At 35.3% G+C, this 15927-nt stretch overlaps 1 protein-coding gene across 1 annotated transcript; it reads left to right on the plus strand.

The window, feature by feature from the left end:
- The first annotated feature begins 29 nt into the window (after nucleotides 1–29).
- Nucleotides 30–12745, plus strand: AKNAD1 (AKNA domain containing 1). Its single transcript, XM_030455463.1, has 16 exons — nucleotides 30–357; nucleotides 1261–2114; nucleotides 3122–3251; nucleotides 3358–3494; nucleotides 3600–3659; nucleotides 4126–4259; nucleotides 4582–4717; nucleotides 5331–5494; nucleotides 6028–6121; nucleotides 6702–6805; nucleotides 8125–8210; nucleotides 9741–9863; nucleotides 9950–10060; nucleotides 11161–11242; nucleotides 12123–12270; nucleotides 12626–12745. The coding sequence occupies exons 1-16, from the start codon at nucleotides 48–50 to the stop codon at nucleotides 12743–12745; spliced, it is 2793 nt and encodes a 930-aa protein (XP_030311323.1). The 5' UTR covers nucleotides 30–47.
- The last annotated feature ends 3182 nt before the right edge of the window (nucleotides 12746–15927 follow it).

The raw sequence follows: 15927 nt of genomic DNA on the forward strand, positions 1-15927 counted from the left end.
GGCGGGCGGGGATCTCCCGGAGTCGGGTCCGGGAGGCAGTGGCAGGCATGCCTCTCCGCCCCGGCTCCGCGCTCAGGTTACGTGTAAGCGGACACCGCGGCAGCGCAATACGCAGCCCACCTGGAGCCCCGGCGGGCCCAGAACCACCGCCCCCCGTCCCTCCCCCCCCGTCCCCCTCCGGCTGCCGGAGCAGTGCTCGGTCCTGTCCTCACAGGAGCGGGACTGCAGCCGAGCCCAACCCCCCCTCCGCCACACACGGTTTCGTCGGATTTGTCACAAAAGCTCCACTGCCCCCAGAGCACGAAAAGCTGAGCCGTGCGGCTGACAGGAACTCTACAGCCTACGGGAACCCGTGCTGTAAGTTGGCTTCTTTCTTCTCCCCGTGACTGCAGCCAAGGTGGAACAACGTATGAATGAAGCTGACAAGAGGGAACATTACTTCGGGATCATAGTCATAGCGTTTTATCCCATTTATCGGATTCATCCCATTTAAGGGATGAGAAATAAATGGAGAAATCCAGTGATTTTTCTCTGATGCAGAGGCTGAAAAAACACATAGCAGGAGGGTGGGAGGGAACATAAAGTCTGAGAACTTGGGTTTTTTTCATGGGGTTGGAGTTTTTTGTTGTGCTTTTGTTTGCCTGTTGTTTTTTGTGGGGTTGGTTTGTTTTTTTTTTAACAGTTTGCTCTGTTACCAAGGGGGTTTAGGGGGCTTTGTGTATTATGCTACTGAGGGATCAACAAGCAAGGACTGGTACCTGGCACTAAGCTCAGTTCTTTTCCCAGTTCTTTGGCATTTGGGTCTCCATTTCCTCCAGTAGTTAAATTCAGAATACCACTAATTTACTACTGTAAATATGAAAACGTCCTTTTCAGGGGGATGGTTCTGCAAGACCTACAGTATGTACAAGATTTATAGCACAGATATTCTCAAATGTATTTAAGTATAAAATAACTATTACTCATACATTACAGATTTCAACCCATGTAATGAAAGCTCTATCCAAAATTGGAGAAGCAATGACATTCATATTTTACATTAACTGGATATGGAAACTACAAAAAAATACAAACTCTCAGACTGGATAAAACCCCAAATGAATAGTTCCTTTTCAGATCAGCTAAGCTTTATCACAGATGATGAGGAACAAGATGACTTACCTTATGATGGAGATGTAGGAATAACCTGTAAATACGATAATTCTGATAAGCTGAATTACTCTACTTGTACAAAAGATATTTCTGATATTTTAAAATTAGGCTGTTCTGAAGATAACAGAAATGTAAGAGCAACAGCAAATTATGAAACTCAACCACAGCCTGAAGAATTTCCCAGTCACCTTGGAGGTGCCACAGGAACAACAGGAATTTCAGTTGACATGTCTGAAAATGAAGCTTCCTTGAAGAAGGAATTACATGTTGGTGATTTTAGTAGACCAGATAGCAGAGAATGTCTACCTAAGGCAAAAGTGTCCAGTGTCCTTTTGAATCATTTTTCTAAGGGAGAGTTAATAAACACATGCCAGTTAATTGAGTGTGAGACAATACCAGAGGCATCCTTTACTGAAAGTATCGATGACACTGTGAACAAACCTGAGCCCTCAGGACATGTCAAAGGCTCTGTAGAGCGTGAAGAATGGGCAACTGACTTTGAAGAGTACCACTTAGAAAAGCACGCGGAACTAAACACTGGTGATAAAAATAAAAATTCACTAAATGAAAATACATGTGTTTCAAAGAAACCTATTTCTTCTACTGCTAAGTGTGTGGGCAGACAAAAAAATTCACAACTGTTGAATGAGAATGAAGATACACACGTATTTCAAAACATGAAAGAGCGAGACCTGTTTAAGAAAAGAGTTTCACCTCATGAGCTCAAATACAGCCAAAATCAAGGACCCTACTGCCTTCCTGACTTGTCTCAAGTTGCTTCAGAAGTACAAAAAAGAAGTGACAATGATGACCTAGTTCATACAACTGAAAACACAAAGTCCTTCCCTGGTTTGCTAAGTAAATCATTAATTGTGAACAGCATTCCAGAATATAAGAACTACTTCAATTCTGCTCAAGTAGAGAATCAAGAAGTATGTCCAGAACTGTTGCAACAGCTAGAGGTAGTTGTTTTTAAAAACTCTTGATAGTGATGTTTACCATAAGACCACCATACTTACTTACCTTGACTAGTTCATGAGTCCATAGGTATCACCGAGTGTATCAGTTTTGTCTACAATTGATTTTCACAAATAAAAGTAGTGGGGCTGAATTTATATACAACTTTCATTACTAAGTATTTAATGATGCTTTTAAGTATTATTTGCAGTTATAAAGCATCCTCCCAAATCATTAGGAAATTAATTATTTCTTGTACTGTATGTAAATGTTTAAATTCACCAAAAGTAATAAATAGAAAATTTCTTCTAAAATTTTTTTATTCTTACTCTGCCTGTGTTTATGCTAGACATCTTTGCCTTTTTTCACATCTTAACACTCTTCAGCTATGTATACTGGTATTTACTGACAAGTCAATTCTTTATAAAGGATTTTACAACAATATTAATCTTATTGTGGTAAACCACTTCTGAAGTTAATTAGATAATCCCTTACCAATTTTATGCCCTGCTATGCAGTTCACTCAGAGTACTGTAGAGATGCTTAAGTCCATTCCTAGATTTGTATCTTAGTAAATAATTCAAGATACAAGTTTTAATAGTTTTCCCTACTATTTCCTGTCTGTAAATAAGATGCTGGCACATCATGCTGACACCCAGAATCATACTGACCATCTGAGATTCAATTCAAAGGTAAATCTCTCAAAAGACATTTTAAAATTAATTCTTCTTTATGACTATGAATATTCCCCAAAAACTATTCTGTCACCTTCATGCTGTATTTATCACTTATATAAATCCTCTTTAGATTTTTACAACATAGAGTTGGGGTATTTTAAGTATTTTTACAATGTCACACTATGAATATATCAGATTATACAGAAAGTTCTATGTTGTTGTAGTAAACATTAATATTAATTTGTCCTCATTATTTTGAGGTGGTTTTTTTTTAATTTTTATGTCCACAAGTGTTTTATACATAGTTTCTATAACCAGAGTTCTTATTTTAACAGATACTTCCAAAGTCAGATTTTCCAAATGCCAGCCTTGCCATTTACTCAGGAGGCACTGGAACATCCTCTGAAGTCTTTACATTACACGCTCCTATCCCTACAGAATCTACACTTGGTTTGTCTAAAGCAAGTAAATAAAGTTACAGTAACTATGCAAATTAATTAAGTACTTTGATAGAGCTTTTGAGTAGACATTTTGGGCAAGTGTTCCAGTTGATTGATCTTGTATTATGTAGGGTTACAATGTAGATCAACAGCATCAGCATCACCTGAAGCACACTGTCTACATCCTGCTAATTTACTGCCAGAGCTAACATATGGAGAAAAGATGTCTCGGATACTAAAGGATCAGACAGATCAACTGACAAAAAAAGTAAAGAGCTCTGTTTCAATATATACTTTGCAATATATATTTTATACTTATTTAGCAATATAATTTTTAAAAAACAAATAAATGTCTTAACATTTTGTCTTAAAGGTGGAAGACTTCTCTAAGTGTATGACCCAAGAGACATTCCTTTCACAAGACAACTGTCTGGTAAATTAATTTTGTTTTCACTTCTCACCTGAAATTATATATAGCTGCAGACTCTCAATTTTCTGGCAAGATACTCCATGTTCTCCTGAAACAGATGGTTAGAAATTCTCAATATCAGACTGAAGTGATGAGTGTAAAAGGCAGAGGTAGCGTTCAGTAGATGACTGAATTGCTAGATCTGTTTTAAGGATTACAATTTCAATTATTAGTGAAAGGCTTTAAGTTGCCACGTAAGTTACGAGTTTTGACATGTAAGGTATCAGAAGTCATGGTTTAATATTTTACTTGCACGTAGTAGAGAATGCTAAGTGGACACACAGGATGCAGTCCTGTTCCAGTTCAGAGCAGTAGAAAAATTCTTACGAACATCACTGCAAACAGCATCTGACTTACATAGTATGCATATGTAACTATCACTATGGCTTCCTAATCATAATGCATTTGCTATTCAATTATTTATTTGCAGGCATTAAATCAATTGAAAAGTTTCCTCAATGCCTTGGAAAGGAATTACTTAACAGCTAGAGAAAACCATCGTCATTTACAATTGCAGAACTACAAGGACACCTCTATCAACGTTGGAGAGTTTGATCCTGAAAGGTTAGAAGTGCTAAACAGTACATTAGTATATTTTCCATATTTAGAGTGCCTTACAACCATTTTCTATTAAAACTTTTCTGAAATCAAAACATCTTAATGTTATATGTGGTAAGCTAGAAGTGATTCGGCCACAATTCATCCTGGGCTTTACATAACCTTAGGATACCTAATTGATTAATTCAAGTTCTTAAAAGGGACGCTGTGAACTCCATTATTTTACTTTTTCCTATAGGAAGTGTACTGCAATGCCCAGTATGGTTATCATATTAAGAAACAGAGTACCTTTCAAATTTCACTAACTGTGTATTACAATCGCATTTAGAAAGGTGGAAGGGGAAATATTTAGACTTGGCATGCTACTGGAAGACATCCAAGAACAAACTGATGACAGCAAATGCATCTTGTCTTCTTTGATTACTTCCTATGAATCTGTCCAGTCATCATATTCTCTTTCTGAGGTAACTCAGAGTTTTATTAAAGACAACATTATTCTGTTTTATTGATGCAAGTCTCAAAAACCTTTAGTGTGGTAGTACTATTATTCTCCTCTAATAAGAGCCATGTTGGGGTTTTTCCCCATGAAATATTAGCTTCATAGTATTTCATTATGACAGAAACCTAACTATAAGAACACAGTTTCTCTGAATATTCTTAATCCCAGCTTCAAAAACATTTATTTCAGAATAAGAAATAGGAGCAGCACTTCAACTTTTACAAAGCTGTCTTTGCTTTTAGAATTAATCACTGTCACTTAATTGGAAGAAATATTACTTAAGATTCTTGAAATGCAGAAGTAGTAAAAGACCAAACGTAATTGTGCTATAGAAAACTGAGTTCACTGATAAGTATGGTAATCTTTTGCTCTGGATCATAAATGCACAAAGAAAATCTTACTTCTCTGTAGATACACAGAAGGTCATATCACCAAATGCTTTCATAGTCCATGTTTCAGAAAATACTTTTATCTGAATCCCAAGTTAGAGACACTTGGAAAATGCTGGCTGGTAGAAGTCACGTCCTTGCAATGCAGTGACCACATACTAAAGTATCTGTGCTATGATTACATTCCAGAGCTCAGTAGTTCCAAGCATTACTGATCCTCCAGAACAAAGAGGTATTGAAACTGCATTTGTTCACAAGAACAACGAGGAAGACCGAAGTCAGACAACAAATGGAATTTCACAGACAAATCCACTTGCTTTGGGGGGCTATAAGTGCAATCTTTGTCTTTACATGTAAGTGAAAACTTTAAAACAGCTATTCAAGTTTTTCTTAAAATTTACCTAAAATTATTTTCTGAAGATAGAAATTGGGATGGCTGGAATATTTGAAAACAACAGAAATATTTCCAGAATAAAACTTCTACCGAATGCTGTAACTACAGACCCAAGAATTACCATCCTGGCATTCCTACGTTCCTGGGTCTCACAGACCTTAAAAGTATGTCCTGAAGCCAAAACACTATGATCAGTGTTATGAGGAGTTAAATCATAACCCTGTATAAAATGCATTTCAACCACACAAATTCCAGATGAGAATGACTTGTCAAATTACAGTGCCAGTTAAAAATAATTTGACAATATTTGTATGGTATTTTTAACTAATCAAGGGAGTGATGCAGACATTCACATAATTAGCCATCAAAACTTTGTGAAACAGGTCTAGATACCATCCCTGCCCTACCAGGGAGCAATTCATTAATCATTTTAATTTCATGTTAATCAGTGAGATTAATAAAACCAAAACTCTTTCCTTTTAACCAATTAAGGTTACAAAAGAGAGCTGAACCAACTTCAAGAAGAGAAACAGAGTCTCTTAGAAAAGGAGGTCTGCCAGCAAACAAGCATCTATCCAAGGTAATGGTATAAGAACTGTTTCCATGCTCTTTTTGTATTTAGATTTTCTTATTCAGCTTTGACATCACACAACACTTTTCAGTCTTTGCATAGCATGATGGCTCCACTTTTGATATACTACAGCATATCACAACATTGCTCTATTGGTTTCCAAAGTAAAAATGTAAGGAAAGACCCTCTAACATTTTTTAAGTTTGTGAAGAAATTTGCTTCTCCCAGGAAAGCCTGAACTGTGTTTACTAACCTGTTTTTTTTTTTTTTTTTTAAGAAAACAAAATGCAAGACATCCATTTTCTTTTCTACAGAAATAGTTAATTTTAGGGCACTGAGATTAATTATATATGCTGATCCTTCTCAAAGCAACATGAAAGCCTGTCTTGGATTCCAACTTCACAGAAGTGCTCAAAGTTCATCCAGTCTGCTCTACAGTTAGAGCTGTAAATATATAAGTAAAATTGTAGAGTTAATGGCAACTAAAAGCAATGTAACAACGGCATGCAGATTATGCCACTGTGCCACTATTTAATATGTACACAGGGATATAAACAATCATATATGAATTTTTTTTGCCTTCTAGGTGCAACAGAGATTCCCTTTGCTTGAAGAAAAATACACTGCTGAAGGTCTTGCATCCCATTGTCAGTGTACATTAGGTCAAAAATTTAATGCAGGTAAAGAAAGTATGAAAGGGTAAGTGTACTGCATGTTTTGCCTAGTCACAGACATGGTTACCTACAGCTAAGTGAACAGACATATGCATGTACATTGGAATGTATCTACACTGGACTTTGCAGGAAACACCAAATAATGTCACTACTACGTATAAAAGGAAAGGATTATCTGCTTTCAAGTTTATAACCAGTTAATCATGAGGTATTTGATATATCAGACCACCAGAGAGGGGCAAAACTCACAAAAATTTTTAAGAGATAATTATATTCATATTACAAAGGAGGTCATTGCAGTGGACCAGTATAATGTTTATGCTGCTTAAATGTCACAGTTACTAGTGTGTTAAGAAGTGAGCTTAGTCTTTGTTCCCTACTGAGCAGTGCAAGTCAGCATCCCAAATTGGCACAATTGCAAAGTGTTCAACAAGGAAAAACATTTGAAATTATCATTTCATTAATTACTCTGATAGGCCTGGAAGGAGAGCATTTTGATACATCTGGATGTATTTCAAGTGTAAGGGTCAATCCCTAAAGTTTCATTTACAGAAACATCAGTGTGATAAAATAACTATACAAGGGTTATTGTAGAGTTTTAAATTTTGATAAATTTAATCTCTATCCAAACCAAGGTCATATGATACATGCAGTGTAGAAGACAATATTAATCTAGATATACTCTCAGATTATTTTACAGATTAGATTTTAACATTCAGCTAGTAAAGCTCACAGCTTCCATTGTTTTTTCTTCTGTCATACAAGGAAAGTTAGTTTAATCTTCTGGTAGTTGTTTTCATGAACAGATGGCAACCTTTCCAGACACTGTATGTCTTAAGTTGAAAATATGTATATCAAATAAGGCATAAAAGGAGCCTTGTTTCTTGTTCTGTCAGAAGGTATATCTCAACCATTCCTCTAATTATGTAAAGGCAGTAAAATTAAAACCTTAATAGCTCACAGTTACTAAGAAACTGTCATCTTTACTATTGATAGTATTTAGATGCAACATATGTCAACACGTGCATAGGATTCATACTACTTTGCAATCTAAAGATGTGATTATCAAGATCTCCACTTTTAACCACATTTAGCTCAGTTAAGTCAGGGTCCTTTTGTTAGAAAATGTTCTTTAACTAATGGGACTATTATTTTGCATTTGTTTAATTTTTAATTTAAACTTCTATTTACCACCTTTTCAGACAACTGATACAGGTACAAATCTTTCTATGAGTAAATCTGATTTCAACTAAGAAGTGCTCAAATATTAAAATAATATTAAAATAATACATTCTTAAGGCTTGTCATAAGTCTTAAAATACCATTCTGTTTTCATGCCCAAAGAAACACAAACATCCAGGAAAAGAACACTGCAACATGTTCACTCTTCAATCAGAGAAAACCAACTGATTTATCAGATACTAACCTGAGTAAGTAGTGATAGCATAAAAGGTGAGAACCATACTTATGCCTACTATTCAATCCTGTTAAGAAATACATTCTTGTCCTGTTTTAGCAGCATGAAAATTCTTTTCTAGTTTTAACAAATGTTACTACTTAGTACAGCACCATACACTAACAATAAAAAGGAGACTAAAGAGGCCAGCCAAGTTAAATTCACTTTAGATGTCTCAGTGACAACCCAAGAGGCAAGAGACAAGCTGCAGCAGAATTTGAAGTTAGATATGGAGAGAAGTTTTAAGCCTTGGTCTAGTCAGACACTGAAGCATTTTGCCCTTGTGAGGCTGTAGCATCTCCATCTTCAGAGATACTCAAAACTCAACTGGACAAGGTCCTAAGCAACTTCCTTTAAGAGGGGAACTGGGCCAGACTATTTCCCTAAGTCCTATCTAACCTAAATTAATCAGTAATTCTAATTTACAATTTTAGCTCTATTTTCCAAATATAACTGCTATTAACATGTTCAAAAGCATACCAGAGGTGTGAACACAATGCTTTGATTTTTTTTCTTTAAATGCATTTATTTCATGTCCTAGAAGGAGATTACAAAGTTAGTGACTGAAGTGTTTCATGTCAGTACTTCTACTTTCAGTTTTTTTATTCAACTGTATTATTTTGCATGAAAACATAGGAAAACTTTTCCTATACCTTTTATGCATTCTGGGTTAACATAGATGAGAAGCATTCCCCTTCCTTAGTCCAGCTTCTAGTAATATAATTTCACTGACTCCAAACTAGAGCCCACAAAAGGCTGCAGTGAGCTACTTTAGTCAGCTGTCAAGTCATGGAAGACCACCTCTACAGATTCACTAAGAATCTGTCAGCATTTATTTCTCTTAGGGCATCCCCATTTTCTTTCCACTGAAGAACACTGTGTATCTTTTAGTACCCAACAACTAGAAGAAGGAAGTATGACCTGTCCTAGATTCAGTCTGAAGCCTGAATATGTAGGTTATTCTTACCTTTGTCTACCTTTTGACCTTGGCTTCTCTGTGATATCCTTTCATTTAAATATAATACACCAGGGCCATAATTGTTGGCACTATTTTTTTGCATTTGCTACAACAGTGCCTTACAAGATCCTCCCAAATTCTCTTTTCACATTCCTTTAGTCTGCATTGTTTTTGTAGCACCTGAACTTGTAGGAATTTCAACCTTGAAAACAAAAAAACTAAGGACAGGGAAATGGAGAGCTTCATATAAGGAAAAGAAAAGAAAAAAAAAAAACCAAACACCAAAAAAACCACAAACCACCAAACAGTTCTGGGACTAGAAGCACTGACCATCAAAAAACACCATACATTTAAGGCATCCAGTGAGATCTGAAAGCCAGTCTTTAAAGTTCAATCCCCACCTGTAAAACTGAGGCTAAACTATATTCAAATTATAGTCAAGCAAATGGCTCAGAAATAAGTGCTGAAAGCCAATCAGTTATCTAGGTACACAGGCCAGAATTCCTAATATTTCAGAGATTTTTAATGTATTTTTTTTTATTTTAGGCAGTGATTCAGAAGACTTCTCAGCCTATGATTCTTACAATGATTCACAAAGTGAGAAACTTACTAACTGCGAGACTGAAAGTTACAAAATATTCAATACAAGATTATGTGGAGAGAGAAAAGGTATAATGATTGCTAAACTACTAAAATCTACACAGAAACATTCCTGTCTATAGTGCTTGTTTTTCTAAACATGTCATTGTTTTCAGGATTTAGATGCGGATGCACTAGAGGAAGCAGAGATCAGTTTAAACTTGGGAATTACAAAGAATCTGTTCCATCTTGTGCTTTACATAGAAGTAGAAGTGATAATTCTTCCTGTAAGTATGATGTGTTATTGAAGTAATTGCCAATTACCGGCTTTGTTTTAAGAGTCAGAAATCCACACTGCACAAATTGGACATAATTTGATTTTGTATAAGCCATCAGCAGCACTGTAGCTCTACACAGGGGATGTGTACAAATCTTGAAAAGCAAGATCAGCAAATCCAACTTACACACACCTAGCCAAGTTTAATCCTCATACACAAAAACTTTAACCTTCTCTGGTCCCTTATGAGAAGTCCCTTTCATATTTCATTTATGACACAAAAATCTCATTTTGCTGTGCCACATGGAAGAATACTGAATTGGACATCACTGCACTAAGTTTTTCAGTGCTTGCTGTTACCTCATGTAAAGTAGTACGCAAGAAAATTCTAACTACACTGAAATTATGTGACTGCATGCAAAGTCAAGGAAAGCCTAATTTAAAAAAAAATGTTGAACATGTAGCTTTTAACATGCTACCTCATGTTAAAAGCTCATTATGATTACATGGGTCTAGAATAGAAAGTTATGTTTAAGGTTCTGTGTAGCCATTTCACTTTGAATACATGCTGAGTAGCAGAAATTAAGCTCAATAATAAATAACATTTAGATAATCTAAAATACTGTTTTTTTAACTTCCTCCTTTCTTGTATTTAAATGGACTACACAAGCTGAGAGTGTAATAACCAGCTTGCTAAGAGTGGGGATGTTCATCCCCACTCATACCTCATACTTCTGTCTATATATTTTAAGAAATTGCATACCAAAAAACTTCAACAGTTAAAGTATAAATTAGCTACTTTAAATACTGTAAAACTATAAATCAATGTAGTATTCATGTAACTATTAGGAATGAGTCTGATTATTCAGCACTTCTCCCTACAGTCTTTCACTGTATTAAAGGGAATACAAATCTAAATACCATTTGTCACATAACTAAATTCAACAGAAATAAAAAATAGTTAATCTGTCATTTACAAAAAAATGTAAATATATTCCATTTTTATTCAACAATGATAGATACTTGATTTTTTTTATGGTAGAGAAAAGTGTTAAATATACAAAAAAAACCCCTTTGTCTTTGTTTTGAACATGACCTCAGCAACTCCAGCTTATTTACAGAAGAGAAGCTCTACTCAGAAGGCCCAAAAAAATAAGCAGCCAGGTCAACTTGTAAGCAGACATTCTGACAGGTAAGCTGTAGCAATAACTATACATAGTGCAATAGAAAATGCCATGTTAAAGATTCAGCATGGAAAAAACTCACTAGTATGACATGCTTGAGGAATTTTGTCTTTTGCAGTGCATGCTACATATTAGAATTTATTTACTCCAAGAGCAACCGTGAAGAAGTCTTAGAGCAGTTCTTCAATTTTTCTAATTTAAGGAAGAGTCAACATCTGACTTCTTTAAGTGACACATTCAGCTAAAAAAATTTTGAATCTCACTTTATTAATAGCATGTTCCTACTCACATATTCAGAAGTACATCTGTATTAAGATGCAGTTCTGCTTACTAACAACTCTTCTTTGTAACAGTCCTACTTTTAACTGTTGTTAACATTAAATTACAGTGGGCACCTGAAGTAAGTGGATTCTTAACTATAGCACTGACTAGACTGAAACCTCAGGCAACTCTTGTTACCATAATTTTTGACAGCATGTCTCAGTAGCAATAAATGTCCGAAGTACAAACAGCTACACATCACAATCAGTGGCACAGACTACCCCATCAGGGAGGGTTACAGCACTGAGAACATGGTGCTGTGATGAGGTAATTCTTGACTCTGCATCCTGGAATGTTTTGTCTGTCTGCAGTACAGATGTAACACAAATAATAAAATGACAGATTAATTAAGGTTGGAAAAGACCTCCACGATTGTCAAATCCAACTATCAACTCAACACCACCAACTAAACCATGTAGACTGCGTTTCACAATTAAATAAAAAATTCTACTTACAGTAAAATTAACTTGCAACTGAGTATCTATGAAAGTGTATATATTTAAAAGTTTAGAAAATACTTTGCTTGTTAAAATTGTTTGTATTTTATTCTATGTATCTTATTTTTAGGCAAAACTTGGAGGCTGCCAAAACCTTCTGTGCAAGCCCAAACTACAAAATTATCCCTTCATATAAATACTTACCCAGCAAGAAGTCTACCCAAAGCAAATCTGCAGTCAGCATCAGAAACAGAAATGCTGATGATTCCAATGCAAATGTAAGTCTTTAGAGTGAAAACTAAAAGCCAAAGAAGTATCTCAGGACGAATACATCCCCACATCACGGCACTGTTGAACATCCCCACTCTTAGCAAGCTGGTTATTACACTCTCAGCTTGTGTAGTCCATTTAAATACAAGAAAGGAGGAAGTTAAAAAAACAGTATTTTAGATTATCTAAATGTTATTTATTATTGAGCTTAATTTCTGCTACTCAGCATGTATTCAAAGTGAAATGGCTACACAGAACCTTAAACATAACTTTCTATTCTAGACCCATGTCTTTAGTATTAAAAGTATACATATAATACATGCCTTTAGTATTAAAAAGGGTGCATTTTCTTACTCCAAACAGATTTTGAGTTCTACACTGGATCATGCCATACAGACAGCAAACAGTTTGAAGAAAGCTACAGAACGAATGGTACAAGCAGTTTCAGAAGATCTAGCTAAAGCTAAAAGAAAACAACTTTAATTACCTAGTTTAAAATGTTATGTAATTGTTCTGGTTGATACTGAAGTAACCAATATTTCTGCAAATATAAAATTATAAATATAAAGATCAGAAAGCCAGCTGATTTTGCCAGCTGTTCTGTAACTATCAGCACTAAACTAAACCAGACCAGAGCACATTTGTATTTCACATGTTTACACTGTCTCAGAACTAGACAACAAATTACTAATCCTATTGGAAGTCTTTAGTATGTTGGCTAACTCCTGTTACTGCACTTCTCTAAGCTACCTTCTCTAAACATTCACTTAAGATAGTTTAATAAAAGCTGGCATAAAAAGCAAGATTAACTTCTGGAATTCTGATTCCTCCCCATCTCCAAGTAGGAGAATAGATCTCAGTCATTACAACATATATTTTCTTACCACACCTTAGCAGCAGCTGCTTAAGCACATCAACAAAGGAAAACATCCTCTCCACTGGAGACACCTGTAAGCACCATGATAACATACCAAGTCATAGTTAACATATGTAATTACTTTGTTTTTAGAGTGCCCTACATTGAGAGTCATTTGTTTTGAAGATACTTCCTTGCCTGTCTCAGTAACTGAGTAATACCATTTGTTGCCTATCTATTCCTAACATAGGCATGTAGCATCCTTACTTTGTCAGATATATCTGGCTTTGAAATTCTAGCTGACGTTAAGCTGGAAAAATATTTTAATACTGTAGAAATACAGTGGGCCAAGAAAAGTTATTATCTTTCTGAAATCCATTTAAATTCAGTGAATAAAAGCATGCAGCAGTTAACAGCCTTGTATTATTAGGGATGCTCTTCACTGAAGCAATTCCGAAGTACATATGGACTGATGGAAGTCATCACAAGGTGAGAAATGACAGCACATTGCTTAAATAAGACAGCCATTTTCAGGTAAACCTGAGTGGTTTCATCAGATGATGGATACAGAGCTAATCCAGGCTGCTTATGCAAGCAGCAACAGATAAACTTGCTGCTGTGTATCACTGGTTTAATGGCCTGAGTCAGCCTTTATTCAGAGTTTCCACACTTCACATACAGCAATACTGTTAAATTTTCTCCCTTAGGCTTTTATTGTATATATCCTTAACTTGATTTGCCTCTGCTGATCATCCATGTTTTTTGCTTTATTTAACATAAGACAAAAGCACAGGATAGCAAAAGCCTTTCTTCCCCTCTGCTAGATTTATGTTCAGAATGCCTGTTATTACTTCCCAAATGATCATAGTTGAAGTAACTGCTGTAGGTTTCCTAGATCAAATAAAGGAAGACTAATCTTCCATAAAAATTCTTCTACAACACAAGAACAGCTAAATCTTTTATCGTGGGTCACCATCTGAACCTGCTGTCCTGGGACTGACAGCAAACACCAGAAAAAGAACACATTTAAGAAGCATGACTGACATTTCTTCACAACATTCTCTGGCAAACAAAGCTCAGTCTTTCCAAATCAGCAGTGGTATCTTTATATTTAATAGCCCTATAAAGATTTTTCTCTCATGTATGTTGGGGTTTTCCCCCCTCAATTTAAAGTGTGCCATTACTGCATGGTATCTCATATACTAAAGGTTCTTTGACAACTCAAGTTTCATGTGTTACTTCACACATTGAATAGGAAGGTAACAGCTCTTTCTCCTCAGTCTGCACACTAACAGTTTTTTTTGAGGCTTCCATCACCTTTTTTTCCCCTTGATCAAGGATCCTATTCCAGTTATTTTTGACATGGAAATTATTCCACACCTTTGATTTTCCTCTCAGTCATATTTGATTCTTGTCCACATTCAACTTAAGAAAAAAATTCCACTTGGAAATACACATCTTTATTATCTAGGGCAATCAGATCAACAACATCTGTGCTTACTTGAAACTGGGACCACATGTACAGACTAAGTATCTATCTGAAAACATGCAATATGAAAAGAGGAACTTTCAAAATTATGATATACCTTGTACAAGTATTAGGTGTTGGAGAGAGATAGAGTTCTATCATTCCTGATCTTGGTAAAGCAGTTCTTCATCTAGAAAAAAGTAGCTTGGAAAATATTTGGAGAATAAAAAATAAACTTCTCACAGTTATTTTCCTCTACCCTGCCTTCCCAAGCTCCTGTATGAAACCAAGAGCTGTTTTGAGCTACATTTTGCTGTTAGATTTCTTAAAGTATCTCTTAATCTGCCTTTTCAGTAATATTCAGGTTCGTGTTCTGGAAAAAGTTGGTGATGGGTTCTCAAAAGTCTTAGTCTTTTATTTATCAGGTATCAAATTTTAGAGCTACTGCATTTAAGCCTAAAGCAGACACTTGGAGAAAGTCTAACTGATGAATATGCAAAAATAATCCAATATTTCAAGCTGATATTTCTTCAACTTTATGCAAAAAATAAAAATCAATAGAATGTATTCTATACTACTACAATCAATTACTTCAGTCCTTAAGTAGGACACTTTGACATCAGTTATTTTGTTCTATATCTATTGCTCCTAAGCTTTGAGAATAGGGAAAAAAAAGGCAAGCATGTATGGCTTTTACATCAAACTTGAGCTTTTCTTGATAAAGTCTAAGTCTATTTATAATTTAAGCATACCTATTTGAAAATGTTCATCTTTATTATGATGTTGAGCACTGAACTTCTTAAATATGTACTTTTACTATCAATTTTTTGATATTTATAGTTATAAGCTGCAATTCAGAAAAACAGGATAAAATTCTACTTATTTTTTTCCCAGTTAATATGCATTCAAGTTTGATGAAACACTTAAGTTAAAAAGGTGCTGGTTCCTTTATTGACATAGAAAATAAAGTCAGCATAGGTTAGATGCTTAGCTTTGATATATTTGAAAGGTACAGCCACTTACCTGCATCATGCCCCACATCCTGCAACATTTTAGAATCTGTCATCATGCTGTCCCATTTCATTCCTCCCTGATACAAGGGCACAATTTGATCTTCTTCTGCCTTCTAATTAATTTAGTATCAACTTACCAAAGATATTATCTGGGACAAAGAGATAATCTAAGGGCAAAATTAAGGGAAAAGAACCAAGACAACCTTTCTGCAAAACAAAAAATAAATATCCTTACAGTTGAGAAAAATGTCGCTAAAAAGTTGTAATTATTTTTCATTATGGCTTTTCTCAAACTCTACCTAAAACAAGCTAACATTTCAAGGCACAT

Source organism: Calypte anna, chromosome 8, assembly GCF_003957555.1.
Source record: "Calypte anna isolate BGI_N300 chromosome 8, bCalAnn1_v1.p, whole genome shotgun sequence".
Lineage (NCBI taxonomy): Eukaryota > Metazoa > Chordata > Aves > Apodiformes > Trochilidae > Calypte > Calypte anna.

Coding starts and splice junctions, on each gene's coding strand:
- AKNAD1 (XM_030455463.1), top strand. CDS start 48: ATGCCTCTCCGCCCCGGCTCCGCGCTCAGGTTACGTGTAAGCGGACAC. Junction 10,061..11,160: donor TAGAAGTGATAATTCTTCCT/GTAAGTATGATG, acceptor CAGCAACTCCAG/CTTATTTACAGAAGAGAAGC. Junction 11,243..12,122: donor GTAAGCAGACATTCTGACAG/GTAAGCTGTAGC, acceptor TCTTATTTTTAG/GCAAAACTTGGAGGCTGCCA.